Source organism: Vulpes lagopus, chromosome 2 (assembly GCF_018345385.1).
Source record: "Vulpes lagopus strain Blue_001 chromosome 2, ASM1834538v1, whole genome shotgun sequence".
NCBI classification, from domain to species: Eukaryota; Metazoa; Chordata; class Mammalia; order Carnivora; family Canidae; genus Vulpes; species Vulpes lagopus.
Genome location: NC_054825.1, coordinates 112241296 through 112253983, shown reverse-complemented (window position 1 = coordinate 112253983; position 12688 = coordinate 112241296). Strand labels below are relative to the sequence as shown.

Genomic DNA, 12688 nt, shown 5'->3' with positions numbered 1-12688 from the left:
GCGGCCGCATAATACCTGGTGCAGCAATCCCCTGGATGTTTCAGGCCACTGCAGCGAAAAGACTTGGCTTTCTCCCTCGCTGAGACACAGGAGTGATGGCTGTCACTCTCCTCGTCTTGCCTAGGACAGAAGAGCCCATCAGGATTGTGCAGACGAGGTTAGGTGAGGTCCAGTGAACCCCCCTGGGACCGCTCTGCACCGTGCATGGCCTGAACGCACGGAATCAGGGGTGCTAAGTTAACATGGATTATCTCTTTTTGTAAAGACAAAAAGTAATTTTTTTTTCAAGGAAAACTCAGTTGTTGGGGAAAAGTGATCTTTGCATTATTTGAGGATTTCTTTTGCAGTCTGAGCTCGCAGTCATCCTACCCCAACATTGAGCTGCGTTTCAGTCACGGCATCCCCCGCAGGTAGACTGCGCCAGGCTCCCTTCGAGCTTGCCACCGGCCGCGTGGCGCACCCACGGGGGCTTTGTATTTATGGAGGCTGCAAATGTTGGGGTAGCTGTTGCCACCTTGCCCTCCAAGAGCAGCCCTCCCCCATTTTTGTTTTTTTTAGATAGCGCAAGTTGGCTTCCTCGTCTTGTTCTCCCTGAACGTGTGTCTTTTTGAGAGAATACGCGAGGTGAGCCACGTCCTTTCCTAGCCAGTGAGGCTGAACACAATTCAGACCCTTCTCCCCGCCATCACCTCTCAATTGAAAACCTGGCTTGGAAGTGAACACGGTGCCACCCAAGCCACCCCGGCCCTCCTTCCTGCTGCGGGTTGTGCAACTGCTGCTCCACCATCCCCCGGGGCTCCCGCAGGCTTGGGGGCCACTGATCTGGGCCACTTGCTCTGGTCTGTTCATTCGCTCTGACAGTTCGGGGAAGCCGGGCGCCGTTGCCATGGCAACTGCGTTTGAGATTCAGAATGTCTGGTCTAAAAATACTCTTTTGCCCGGCTAGCTGCCAAAGGGACTGTTCCGGGTTGATAAACACAGAAAACCTGCCTCTCTTACGCGCCCGGTTCACATAACCTGTCCTTCCCAAGCAAACGAGACGGCCTGATGACATGTTCACACCCTCATGCAAGGACAGGAGTCAGCCTCTGGTCACTCCCACCGGTCCCTTCTTTATTGTGTTGTTGTTTTTTTTTAGCTTTTATTTATTTGTTTGAGAGAGAGAGTGAGTGAGCAAGAGAGAGTACAAGCAGGGGGAGGGACAGAGGGGGAGGGAGAAGCAGATGCCCCCACTAAGCAGGGAGCCTGATGCGGGGCTCGACCCCAGGACCCTGGGATCATGACCTGAGCCAAAGGCAGAGGCTTAACCTACTGAGCCACCCAGGGGCCTAAGGCTTCTTTTCTTTTTAAATAAACTTATTTTGGAGTAATTTGAGTTTACAGAAAAGTTACAAAGACAGTATAGAAAGTTCCCATATACCATTGACTTAGTTTCCTCTGATGTCAATATCTTACAAAACAGTGGTACATTTGTCAGAACTAAGAAATTAATGTTGGCACTTGACTCAACTAAACTTTTGACTTTATTTGGCTTTCTCCAGTTTTCCCATTTTGTGTGTCCCAGGGTCCCACCCAGAGTCCCACCCAGAATCCTACCCAGAATCCCACCCAGAATCCCACCTAGAATCCCACCCAGGGTCCACCCAGGGTCGCACCCAGAATCCCACCAGGAATCCCATCCAGGGCCCTACCCAGAATCCCACCCAGGGTCTCACCCAGTGCCCCACCCAGAATCCCACTCAGGGTCCACCCAGGGTCCCACCCAGGATCCCACCCAGAATCCCATCCGGGGTCCACCCAGGGTCCCACCCAGGATCCCACCCAGAATCCCATCCGGGGTCCACCCAGGGTCCCACCCAGGATCCCACCCAGAATCCCACCTGGAATCCCATGCAGGTTCCACTGAGGGTCCCACCCGGTCCACGCAGGATCCCATCCAGAATCCCACCCAGGATCCCACCCAGTATCCCACCCAGGGTCCCATCTGGTCCCCATTACATTGAGTGGCCACACCTCCTTGGTCTGATCTGTGACCGTTTCTCTTATTTTTTGTTGTTCCTGACCTTGACAGTTCTGGAGAATACTGGTCAGGCATTTTAGAGACTGTCCCTAATTTGAGGTTGTCTGATGTTTCTCATGATTAGGCTGGAGTTATGAGTTTTCGGTAGGAAGACCCCAGAGTGAAGAGGGATCTCATCTTCTCTTCTCATCACATCGATCACTGACTCGATGATCGATCCCTGGTCAGCCTGGCATCTCCAGTACAGAGTGCTGCTCTTCCCTTTCTACTGCCAATTTTGGGGAGCCAGCCATCATGTCTAGCCAACAATCAAGGGAGAGATAATTAATCTCCATCTGCTGAAGGAAGAGTCTGTATATCAATTATGTATAATTCCTTCATAAGGAATATTTGTCCCTTCTCCCCAGTTTATTTAGTGATTTATTTAACGATTTGTCTTCATCGCTATGGGCTCATGTATTCATCACATCCTTTAGGTCACAGTCCGGTTCTATGTTACTTACTTTGCTATTCTAATCATTCCAGCTTTGGTCATTGGGATCTTTCTGTTGGCACCTCTGTCCTTCTGACATACCCATCTATTACTGGTTTAGTACTTCCCAGCTTGCTGGCATTACAAACTATTCCAGATCCTTCTCCTGGGCCAACAGTACTATCAGCCATTTCTCCAAGGACCCTGGGTTCATTTTATTGGATAACAGTGTTAGAAAATAAGATTTGAGTGCTGGGCATGCTCATAACATCTGAGATGCATCTGAGAGGATGAGGCTTCCAGGGGACAAAGCAAGGAGACCCACATGCACACACGTCTGACTATTTATTATTTATTTATTTATGAGAGACACAGAGAGAAGTAGAGACACAGTCAGAGGGAGAAGCAGGCTCCATGCAGGGAGCCCGCTGTGGGACTCGATCCCAGGACCCCGGGATCACGCCCTGAGCTGAAGGCAGATGCTTAACCTCTGAGCCACCCAGGGATCCCTGTGTGTCTCTATTTCTGTATCTGCCTGTCTGTAGGTAAGTTAAGTGAAGATAGGTCCACACTGGGGTCCCCTACTCCTCTCCAGCACCACAGGTTCATTCTAGCCCTCCCTTTGCTGATCTGTGACTTCCTTCTCTGACAAGGAGAAACCCGGCTCCTACTGTGCACATCACATTGCTTATTTGTTCAAGCCTAGTCTACATGTGAGGTGACTCCAGAATTGTTGAAATATTGTTTTATCTCCTTTCCTTTTCTCCTTAAGAGTATTTATTTTCTCTCCATTCTTCCCACCATATCCTTAAGCAACTGTTGGAATTTGACACAATTAATGTGTTGCTTTTTTTTTAAGATTTTATTTATTTATTCATGATAGACACACACACACACAGAGGCAGAGACACACAGGCAGAGGGAGGAGCAGGCTCCATGCAGGCAGTCTGACATGGGACTCGATCCTGGGACTCCAGGATCACGCCCCGGGCGGAAGGCAGGCACTTAAACCGCTGAGCCACCCAGGCTGTCCAATGTGTTGCTTTCTTTATGTTAGGATTAAAATCGGATCCAGATTGTAATTTCCTGAAAAGGCGGACTCGGTAATTTATAATCATCATAATCTAAACTTAATCTTGAAATCTAAAGACATCAACCTATAGACCATTAACCACACATTAGCTTAAAGTTAGTGTTGCCATATTACTAGAAGTTATTACTAGAATATTCATGAAATTGGGGTGCGTTTGCTCTGGTACTGCACCTGCTAAGAGCACTGCTGCGCCTGTTGGCCACAGAACATAGAAACACCCACCGCTCATAGCCATAGTGTCTCAAACATGGATTTTCCTCACTAGCATCTCATTTATGGATCCAGTTTTAAGTGTCATACTCTAAAGAAAGACAAGACATCTTTATTTAGTCAGTTAATTTTTATTTAAATTCCAGTTGGGGGCAGCCCAGTTGGCTCAGCGGTTTAGCGCTGCCTTCAGCTCAGGGCATGATCCTGGAGACCTGGGACAGAGTCCCATGTCGGGCTCCCTGCATGGAGCCTGCTTCTCCCTCTGCCTGTGTCTGTGTCTCTCTGTGTCTCTCATGAATAAATAAATAAAATCTTTTAAAAAAATAATAAATTCCAGTTAGTTAACATACAGTGTTACATTAACTTCAGGTGTACAATATAGTGATTCAACACTTCCATACAACATCCGATGACCATCAAAAGTGCACTCCTTAATCCCCATCACCGATTAACCCTACCTCCCACCCCTGTCCCCTCTGGTAACCATCAGTGTGTTCTCTGTAGTTAAGAGTCAGCTTCTTAGTTTCTCTCTCTCTCTTTCTGTCTCTTGTTTTCCTTTTTGCTTGTTGTCTGGTTTTTTAAATTTCACATATGAGTGAAATCATATAGTATTTGTCTTTCTCTGACTTATTTCAATTGGCGTTATCTTTTCTAGCTCCATCCATAGCATTGCAAATGGCAAGATTTTGGGGTGCCTGGGTGGCTCAGTTGGTTAAGCAACCAACTCTTGATTTTGTCTCAGATCATGATCTCAGGATTGTGAAATCAAGCCCCGCATGGGGCTCTGCACTAGGTATAGATCCTGCTTGAGATTCTCTCTCTCTCTCTTTCTCTGGCCCTCTTATCATTAACAAAATGCTGAGATTTCATTCTTTTTATGACTGAATAATATTCCATTGTATATAAACACCACCTCTTCTTCATTCATTCACCAGTCAGTGGACAGTTGGGTTGCTTCCATAATTTGGCTATTGTAAATAATTTTACTACAAACATAGGGATGTATGTACCCCCCTTTGAATTAGTACTTTGTATTCTTTGGATAAATACCCAGTAATGCAATTGCTGGATCTTAGGGTAGCTCTATTTTTAACTTTTTGAGGAATCTCCATATTGTTTTCCAGAGCAGCTGCACCAGTCTGCATTCCCATCAACAGTGCACGAGGGTTCCCCTTTCTCCACATCCTCACCAACACCTGTTGTTTTATGTTGTTGATTTTAGCCATTCTGACAGGTGTGAGATGGTATCTCATCATAGTTTTGATTTGCAGTTCCTGATGATGGACGTCTTTTCATTTACCTGTTGGCTATCTGTAGAAAGACAAGAAATTTTTAAAATGATCTTAGGAGTTACTAAATCCTAGATATTGTTATTAGACTTACAATGTCGGTGGACTTTTATTAAGGTGGGCACTTCTCAGACTCAGATCACATGGGCACTTTCTTCTGAGCCTTCCAAATGGTCTCTCATTTTCCCAAGAACATGAATGTGGTTTATGATGTATATCTGATCTTACATATTTCTGATGTCCTCACCCTCCTGAGTTCCTCCCATGGTAGGCAGACAGCTGAGTAACCAAGTGCCAAGAACCTTCTGAGCAGTTGAAATTTCTTTTTTTTTTTTTTTTAAGATTTTATTTATTCATTAGAATACACAGAGAGGAGGGAGAGAGAGAGAGAGGCAGAGACACAGGCAGAGGGAGAAGCAGGCTCCACGCAGGGAGCCCAACGCGGGACTTGATCCTGGGTCCCCAGGATCACGCCCTGGGCTAAAGGCAGTGCTAAACCGCTGAGCCACCCAGGCTGCCCAGTGTTGAAATTTCTAAGCAGGGTTGCAAGAGATCTTGCTGTTGGCCTCAAACCTTCCCCCCAGTGCTGGAGAGGCTCCCCTACCCTACATCCCTCCCCTGTGAAATTCAGGGAGGAGGCAAGGGGTAAAGGGCAAGAACAGGATGCAAGCTGGTAAAGGAATGTGTGAGAAAGTTCCATGTGGGCTCTCCCTCCCACAGCTGCCCATCCTGCAGGAAGGGCATTCCTAGCAAAATCCCTACATCTTTTCAGACTTCAGCTTCCTCCAGGAATAACAAGCTCTGGTCATGGCTCAGATGATGGCTGGTCCTCCTGGGGCTGGGGGCAGACAGAGGGCTCGCTGTCCATCCTTCCCGGTGCTACAGGAGTGATATCTTGGTTTACTCATTGTCTCATTCACGGGCAAACCTGGAACCTTTGCCTGCTTCATTCTGTTCTGATTGCACATCCTGTGTTACCTCGACTCTCTCCCAGGGTGGGCTTTGGGTAATATAAATAGAAGGAAAGAAGAAGAATAAGCAGCTCTCTTCATGGTAGCTCCACAGGACATTGGCTTGGGGTTTTACCTATTGGTGCTACATTCATTAAGTCATTGTCCATCCACTGGTCCATGTGGTCATTCAATAGTTTCTTTTGCTGACACTTTGAGAGCACTGGAATTATTCTTGATAAGAATGGGATGCTTGGTGGGATGTCATCACGGAAAAATTAAATCATCACTTTTGATGATCATCGGATGTTGTATGGAAGTGTTGAATCACTATATTGTACACCTGAAATTAATATAACACTGTATGTTAACTAACTGAAGAATCACTGGCTGGAGGGGAGGGTCACTGGAGAAGCCCGCAAGGGTGCTTCACACAGGGCCTGCCACATGTGAAGGCACAAGGCACAGAAGTGGGTCAATGGGGCCATATTGAGGGGTATGCTCAACAATGACAGGCTGTGAGCTGGAGTGACAAGGTCAGGTCACAGAGGCACCTGCCCTCATGATGAGATGCTTGTTCTTCTACCCCATAGCCGGGCCAGATCACTGAAGACTTCTCCGTGTGGGAGTGACGTGACATATTTACATTTTACAAAGATTGTCCTAGCAGAAATGTGGGAGTAACATGGAGCAGGGTAAGATAAGAAAGGAGGAAATGGGTCAGCCTGGAGCTGTTGAGAGACAAGGCAGTGAACAGTCCAGATGGGACAGATGGGTCACACTGAGAGGGAATCCCAATGTTCGGAGCCCTAGTCCAGTGAATGGGCCATGAGCTTCTTGAGAGCAGACATCGTGCCTTGTTCATGTCTGCAGAGCTCAGTACTGTGACTGCCATGTAATAGGTGTAGACAGCCAGTGAGTGTTGGTAGAGGGATGAAGAGGACCTGAATCCAGCTTGTGTGACATATGGGGAAGAGCTGGCTTTGTTTCTAGGCTGAAGAGGAGATAAGAGAGTCAGGCTGAAGGTTCATCTCTGGAGAGGGGCTCCATGATGGAGTGAAGTCCCCCAAGGGGACGGAAGCAGAGTGAAGCCTCTGTGCAGGGCCCTTTCTGGGCTATGGTGGATGGAGCACACAAGGAGAGGTGTTCTTGGTGAAGAGGCAAGTCCGTTGGCTGGAGGGGAAGGTATGGTGGCTGGGGCAGCTCAGGAGAAGAGAGCAGGATGGGCCAGCACGGGGCACCAGCTGGGATGCTCAGCACGGTCCTGGGAATCAACACTTCTCTGCTGAATGCTTTCAGCTTCCTGGCTGTTAGCTCCCCTACACATGGGTCACCTCACTCAAGCCAGCAGACGGGGAGCTTGCAGTTATATCAAACATTTTACCATCTTACAAACTGGAACAGAAACCATTTACTTTCCTCTAGAAGCATTTATGAGACTGAACTAGCCTGCTAGGGCTGTCAACAGAGTACAACCAGGTGGGCAGACATTCTTGTTCCTCGGAGCTCTGGAGGCGGGAGGTCCAAGATGTGGACAGGCTGGCCTCTGCTGAGGCCTCGCGTCTGAGTGTGTAGACAGCTGTCTTCTCCCTGTGTCCCCACATGATCATCCTTCTATGCATATCTGTGCTGTGATCCCCTCTTCCTATAAGGACACCAGTCTTGGGATGAGAGCCCTCTCTAATGACTTCATTTACCTTAATCACCTCTTTAAAGGCCCCGTCTCCAAACATAGTCACATTCTGAGGTCCAGGGGTTAGGATTGCTTGTGTTTGTCTTTGCTTTTGGTCTCCAGTGAGGAGCCATGCCTCATCTGACACAGGTCAATCCTCTAAGCTCCACTTTACTTTTCTGTGCACTCACCCACCAAGTGATCGGCAGGCCTGAGCTCTCGCCAGTGCTAATATTGCTTGAGCTCTGTTTCTTTCATGTATGATGGTTCTTCACTGCTAAAGAATGTCTCCAGACTTCCATAAACATGAAATAATTCTGCTTTTTTAAGAAGGACATGTTTCCTGATTTTGTCGAGAAAATTGGGGAGCGGGAAAGCTGCATTGTTTTCATCAATAATTGAAAAAAAAATCCTTTGAGGTTTTGTAGCAACATGTTCATGCCATGTCTCCTCTGCAGTTCTTTATGGTGTCCTGTTCGAGAAGAACAAGGAGGCTGCCTTTGCGAATTACCGTCTGTGGGAAGCGCTTGGGTTCGTCATTGCATTTGGATACAGCACATTTTTGTGCGTCTACATCAAACTCTACATCCTCCTGGGCGTCCTGAGTCTGACCATGCTGGCGTACGGGATTGTTGAGTACCTGGAGGCCAAGAACCAGGGCAGGCCAGTTGTTGCAGAACAGACAAAGCCAACAGAGGAGGCAGAAACAGAGACAGTCATGTGACAGTGACACACGCTGCAGCACAGGAACTCTGTCGGCAAGACAGCTCTACCTGAAGTGCCTCAGAGTTTATAGCTGCTTCCTCACAATGGTGTCAGCAATATTTAGCCATCCCGAAGACACAGCATAGTTACCTACCAAAATTTTTTCTATTCTAGCACGTTTTCAGTTCACCACGTCACCAGTGGAGATCGTGGGTGTGCAGGAAGGAATCCATAATCTCTGGCACAAAGGCAGAAGGTTGAGTGCATAATCAGCCAGTGGGAACTGGCTTAGGTAGAACCAACAACTTCCACCTGTTCATGTTGTACTCATCCTGCTTGTTGTTTGTAAGGGTCGGAAGGATGTAAAAATAACAAGTCTGACAGTACAATTTTATAATTGGGTAAACTGACATCCAGGCAAGTCAGCTGGCTCCCTCCCGTTCAGATACTTTTATCCCAAATACTCACCTCACCCACACACAGCACAGGCATCAGATAAGGGAGCCAGCATGCTGTAGACTACAATCTGCAGGGCTGACGAGATAAGCCTGGACCATGGGCGAATTTGTTACCTGTTACATGCACACCTTCTGATCAGAATCTACATCTACCAATAGTCTATTCCCACCCTCGTCGTCTTTAGCCAGCTGCTAATGCTGGCCTCTGCCTCCTTCGGAGACGTCTTCCGCTCCCCGGAGCTCAGCACCCTCTGGCACCTCTGCTGGTGTCCCCGGGCTGTGTATCCCTTTCCCTCTTCATCGCATGGTGCCCACCTTTCATCCTCAGTCCTTGGTCTTCACCAAAGCTTCTCCTTTTATGTCCCATGAATGTGGCCCTTCTGCACATTTCTGCACCTCCTACTTACCTATGGACAGCCCCCCTCTGACTCCAGCCTGCACCCCAGCCTGACACTCCTCCAGGCCTCTCAGCAAAGTTCTATCAGGTCAAACTTCTGTTTAAAACCTTTCGTGCCCTGACCCCTTCAACGAGGCAAGCTTTGTCCAGTCCCAAGGCCCACAGGAGGATGCCGGGCTCCTCTCCAGGGCACTTTGCTCCAGACCTTTGCTCACAGGCTGCCTCCACCTTGACAACCTTCCTGCCCTCACACCAATGCACTCAGCTTATGTGGGCTGTCCTCACAAGCCGATGCAACTTACATTCTGTTGTATTTATTTTTTGTACGAGCATCTCCCTCAATTGAACATTTACCTTTGTAGTGTCGGGATACAATACCAGCAGGTACTTAGTGAATGTTCCATTCATGGTGAAGAAAGTCTGTCAATAATTCAAAGAATTCTTTTTTTTTAATTTTTATTTATTTATGATAGTCACACAGAGAGAGAGAGAGGCAGAGACACAGGCGGAGGAATAAGCAGGTTCCATGCACCGGGAGCCCGATGTGGGATTCGATCCCGGGTCTCCAGGATCGCGCCCTGGGCCAAAGGCAGGCGCCAAACCGCTGTGCCACCCAGGGATACCCTAATTCAAAGAATTCTTGACCCATTCCTTGGTCTATGAAATTCCAGCCAGACCCTGGCCCCCTCACCCCCTCCCTCATTCAATACTAGTTGAACCCATTATGCTGGTGATGTGGTGGGGACTCAGACACGGCCCTCAATTTTCAGCCTACTGAGGAGATACGCCGAATGAATAAAACTTTCAGGTGCTGTGAATTAATGTGTACATGACCTCTCCAATGTCACTCAGCCTCAACTAGATTTCCCCTCAAGTCCCCAGCTTCTCCTCCCTGTCTCCCAGGCCCAGCTGGCCCTCAGCGGCCTTCTCTCCCCGGTCTGTTGGACCAGGGGCAGGCCCTGTGGTTCCCCACCAACTGGTTCACCCACTCTTCCACTGCCTCTGTGTACCCATCACCTACTTCACATCTTCCTAATCTCTCCTCTACTCTGAACTGAGGGCCAGGCCTCCCTCTTGTGTCTCCATGTGAATCATTTCTGCTCTCCTAGGATCAAACAAAATTCCATAACTACTTGAGGTCTTCAGTGATTTTGACAAAAGTGAGTTTTTATGTTCTCTGAATCTCGTGTTGTGGTTTTCCCCTTTTCTGCCACTTACTGCAGGCTGCCTTGCATTGCATTTGCCTGTAAGGTACCTGACCATCTCCAAACAAGGAATTTGGATTATTTCACAAAAAGTCAAAGTTCAATAAGTATTTGCATAGAAGGCCCTCGGTGACGGGTAGATGACAAGCCTGGTCCCCCCAACTCGAGGTTTAGGATTTTGTACATAAACGATGTGTGTCTTCTGGATGCACATCAGGTTAAGATAGGCTAATTTGGAACTGATTTTGGTTACTCTCTCAGCTCAGAGCCTTTGAAAGTGAGGCAATCTCACTTCCTTAAGAATCCCTCATGTCTTCCAGAGAAGCCCTTGAAGAGTATCCTGGAGATAATGGGCCAGATTTTCCTAACCCCACCAGGCATCTGCTGAGACACAGATGACACTGAGGAGTGTGCCCAGGTCAAAGATCTGGGAAAGGACCCTCAGGCTGAGAGCAGAGCCAGGAAGTATAAGCAAAGCCTCACAGAAACTTCTAGGGACACCTGTCCAAGCCAGCATCCAGCATCAGAGCCCAGACACAGGGGGATGCAAGTAATCCTGATATTTTACGTTATTTTATCTTATTTTGCTTTTTTTTAATTTTATTATTATTTTTTTTTGGAAGGCTGAGGAGGTGTCCTTGGTAACTGGTGACATTGACTATTTCCTGACCCAAGGGCAGCATGCTGTCGAGTGTCTAAGGGAGGGGGATGGGCTGACCTGACAAACGGCAAAGGTTGGACTCTCAGTACCGGTGCTGGGGATGCTCGACCCTCCCTCCCTGAGGGGCCTGCCTGACATGTTTAGACACTAAAAGATGAGAATGTGAGCAGAGGACCTGATCTTGGACTTTAGGCCCAAAGACCACCCTCGCCGCAATACCGCGGGGACAGGGAAACAGTGCAGTATCTTCCAGTGTCCCCGCAGCAAGGATATTGCTGCCTTGAAAAATTTCATTCAAGGCTAAGGAGGTCATCAGAGTTGGGGTCACATGCCTGAGCACATGATCCCGTTTGCTATGGTTGATGCTCACTGGAAAGTGTGCCAGACAACCCTGCTGCCAGGAGCCCAAGGCCCCTTGAGTGACAGGCGGCCTGTAGGTCAACCCTGATGCACACACAGGCTGCGGTCACTTGGGGAGCATTTGGCTGGTGCTAGTGGAGGTTCTTGGTGGGCAGCACTTGCCCATCTGCCCAACCAGCTGCTCGGCTGGGTGTCCTGGGTGTCCTGGCTCTCCCTGGAAGATTGTCTATGGCATGCGGGTCTTCTCTTTTCCCTTCATGCTTTGAATTTCTTGATGGGAAGAGTTTGTGAATGTTCCCAGAAACCTGGTGCAGGGCTTGGACAGAGAACCCCCCATATCTCTGGTCTCCTCTGCCTGGTCAGTGGGTGAAGGATGACAGACAGTGCTCATGGTCACACCAGTACTTCTGGCCTTGCCTGTGCTAGTGCGAAGCCGGAATTGTAGCAGAAAGTAAATGATTTAATCTTGCTGTTAGCATTCCTTCTATACAATGAGAATCATCTCATTTCATAAGGAATCATTAAGACAAAGTGTTGTTGTGAAACACCATGAAGTGCTGTGTGCGATGCGGTGTCCATCCCTTGGATGAAGGTTAAAAAGACAGCACTTCCCAAGCGTCCCTGGCCTTCATGGAGTTATTACAAACCTTGATTGGGTTTGATCCAACAATCCTAACTCTCTTGACCCAACTCCAGGGCTCAGCAACAAACACATACTTCTGTTACTTGCTCAGAGTAATTAATAGGGGCAAGGCTTAAAAAAATCTATAATGTATGGATGTGTGTTACAATATACTATAAAAAAAAACTTCCTGAAAATTGGAGAGATAGCTGAAAGAAAAATGCTAACTGTAGAAATAACATGTTAAAACCACCTAATAAAGAGCAATGTGTCAGAAATTTAGGCTTATGGCTACTGGAGAGTCCCTTCAATTTGCTAAAATGAGCCCAAGTCTACTGGCAGCCAAGGCAAAAAAAAAAAAAAAAAGGAAACACAGATTATATAATCATCAATCTTGGATGAAAGAAGCTTTGTCAGGGATTTCAAAGAGAATCAGTTTCTAGGTCCTAACATGTAAAGGGATATACATGCGTGTCCCTGAATGAGGAACATAGGCAGGCACAGCCAACGGCTGATAGACGTCCGGGGTGGGGGGTGTTTTATGGCAGTTTGCTCACCAGGACCCTTGACAGAG

The 12688-nt window shown here is 47.8% G+C and overlaps 1 protein-coding gene across 4 annotated transcripts in view; it reads left to right on the top strand.

The window, feature by feature from the left end:
• The window catches only part of UNC93A (unc-93 homolog A), a 41214-nt gene extending 28771 nt beyond the window's left edge, over positions 1-12443 (top strand). For 2 of the 4 annotated variants that reach the window (XM_041746507.1, XM_041746508.1), the window contains exon 9: positions 8165-12440. In XM_041746507.1, coding sequence (XP_041602441.1) covers positions 8165-8430 — 266 coding nt within the window. In that variant the 3' untranslated portion in view covers positions 8431-12440. Of the gene's footprint in view, positions 1-8164 lie in introns of all 4 variants that reach the window. The other 2 variants (XM_041746510.1, XM_041746509.1) reach the window with 2 other exon arrangements.
• The last annotated feature ends 245 nt before the right edge of the window (positions 12444-12688 follow it).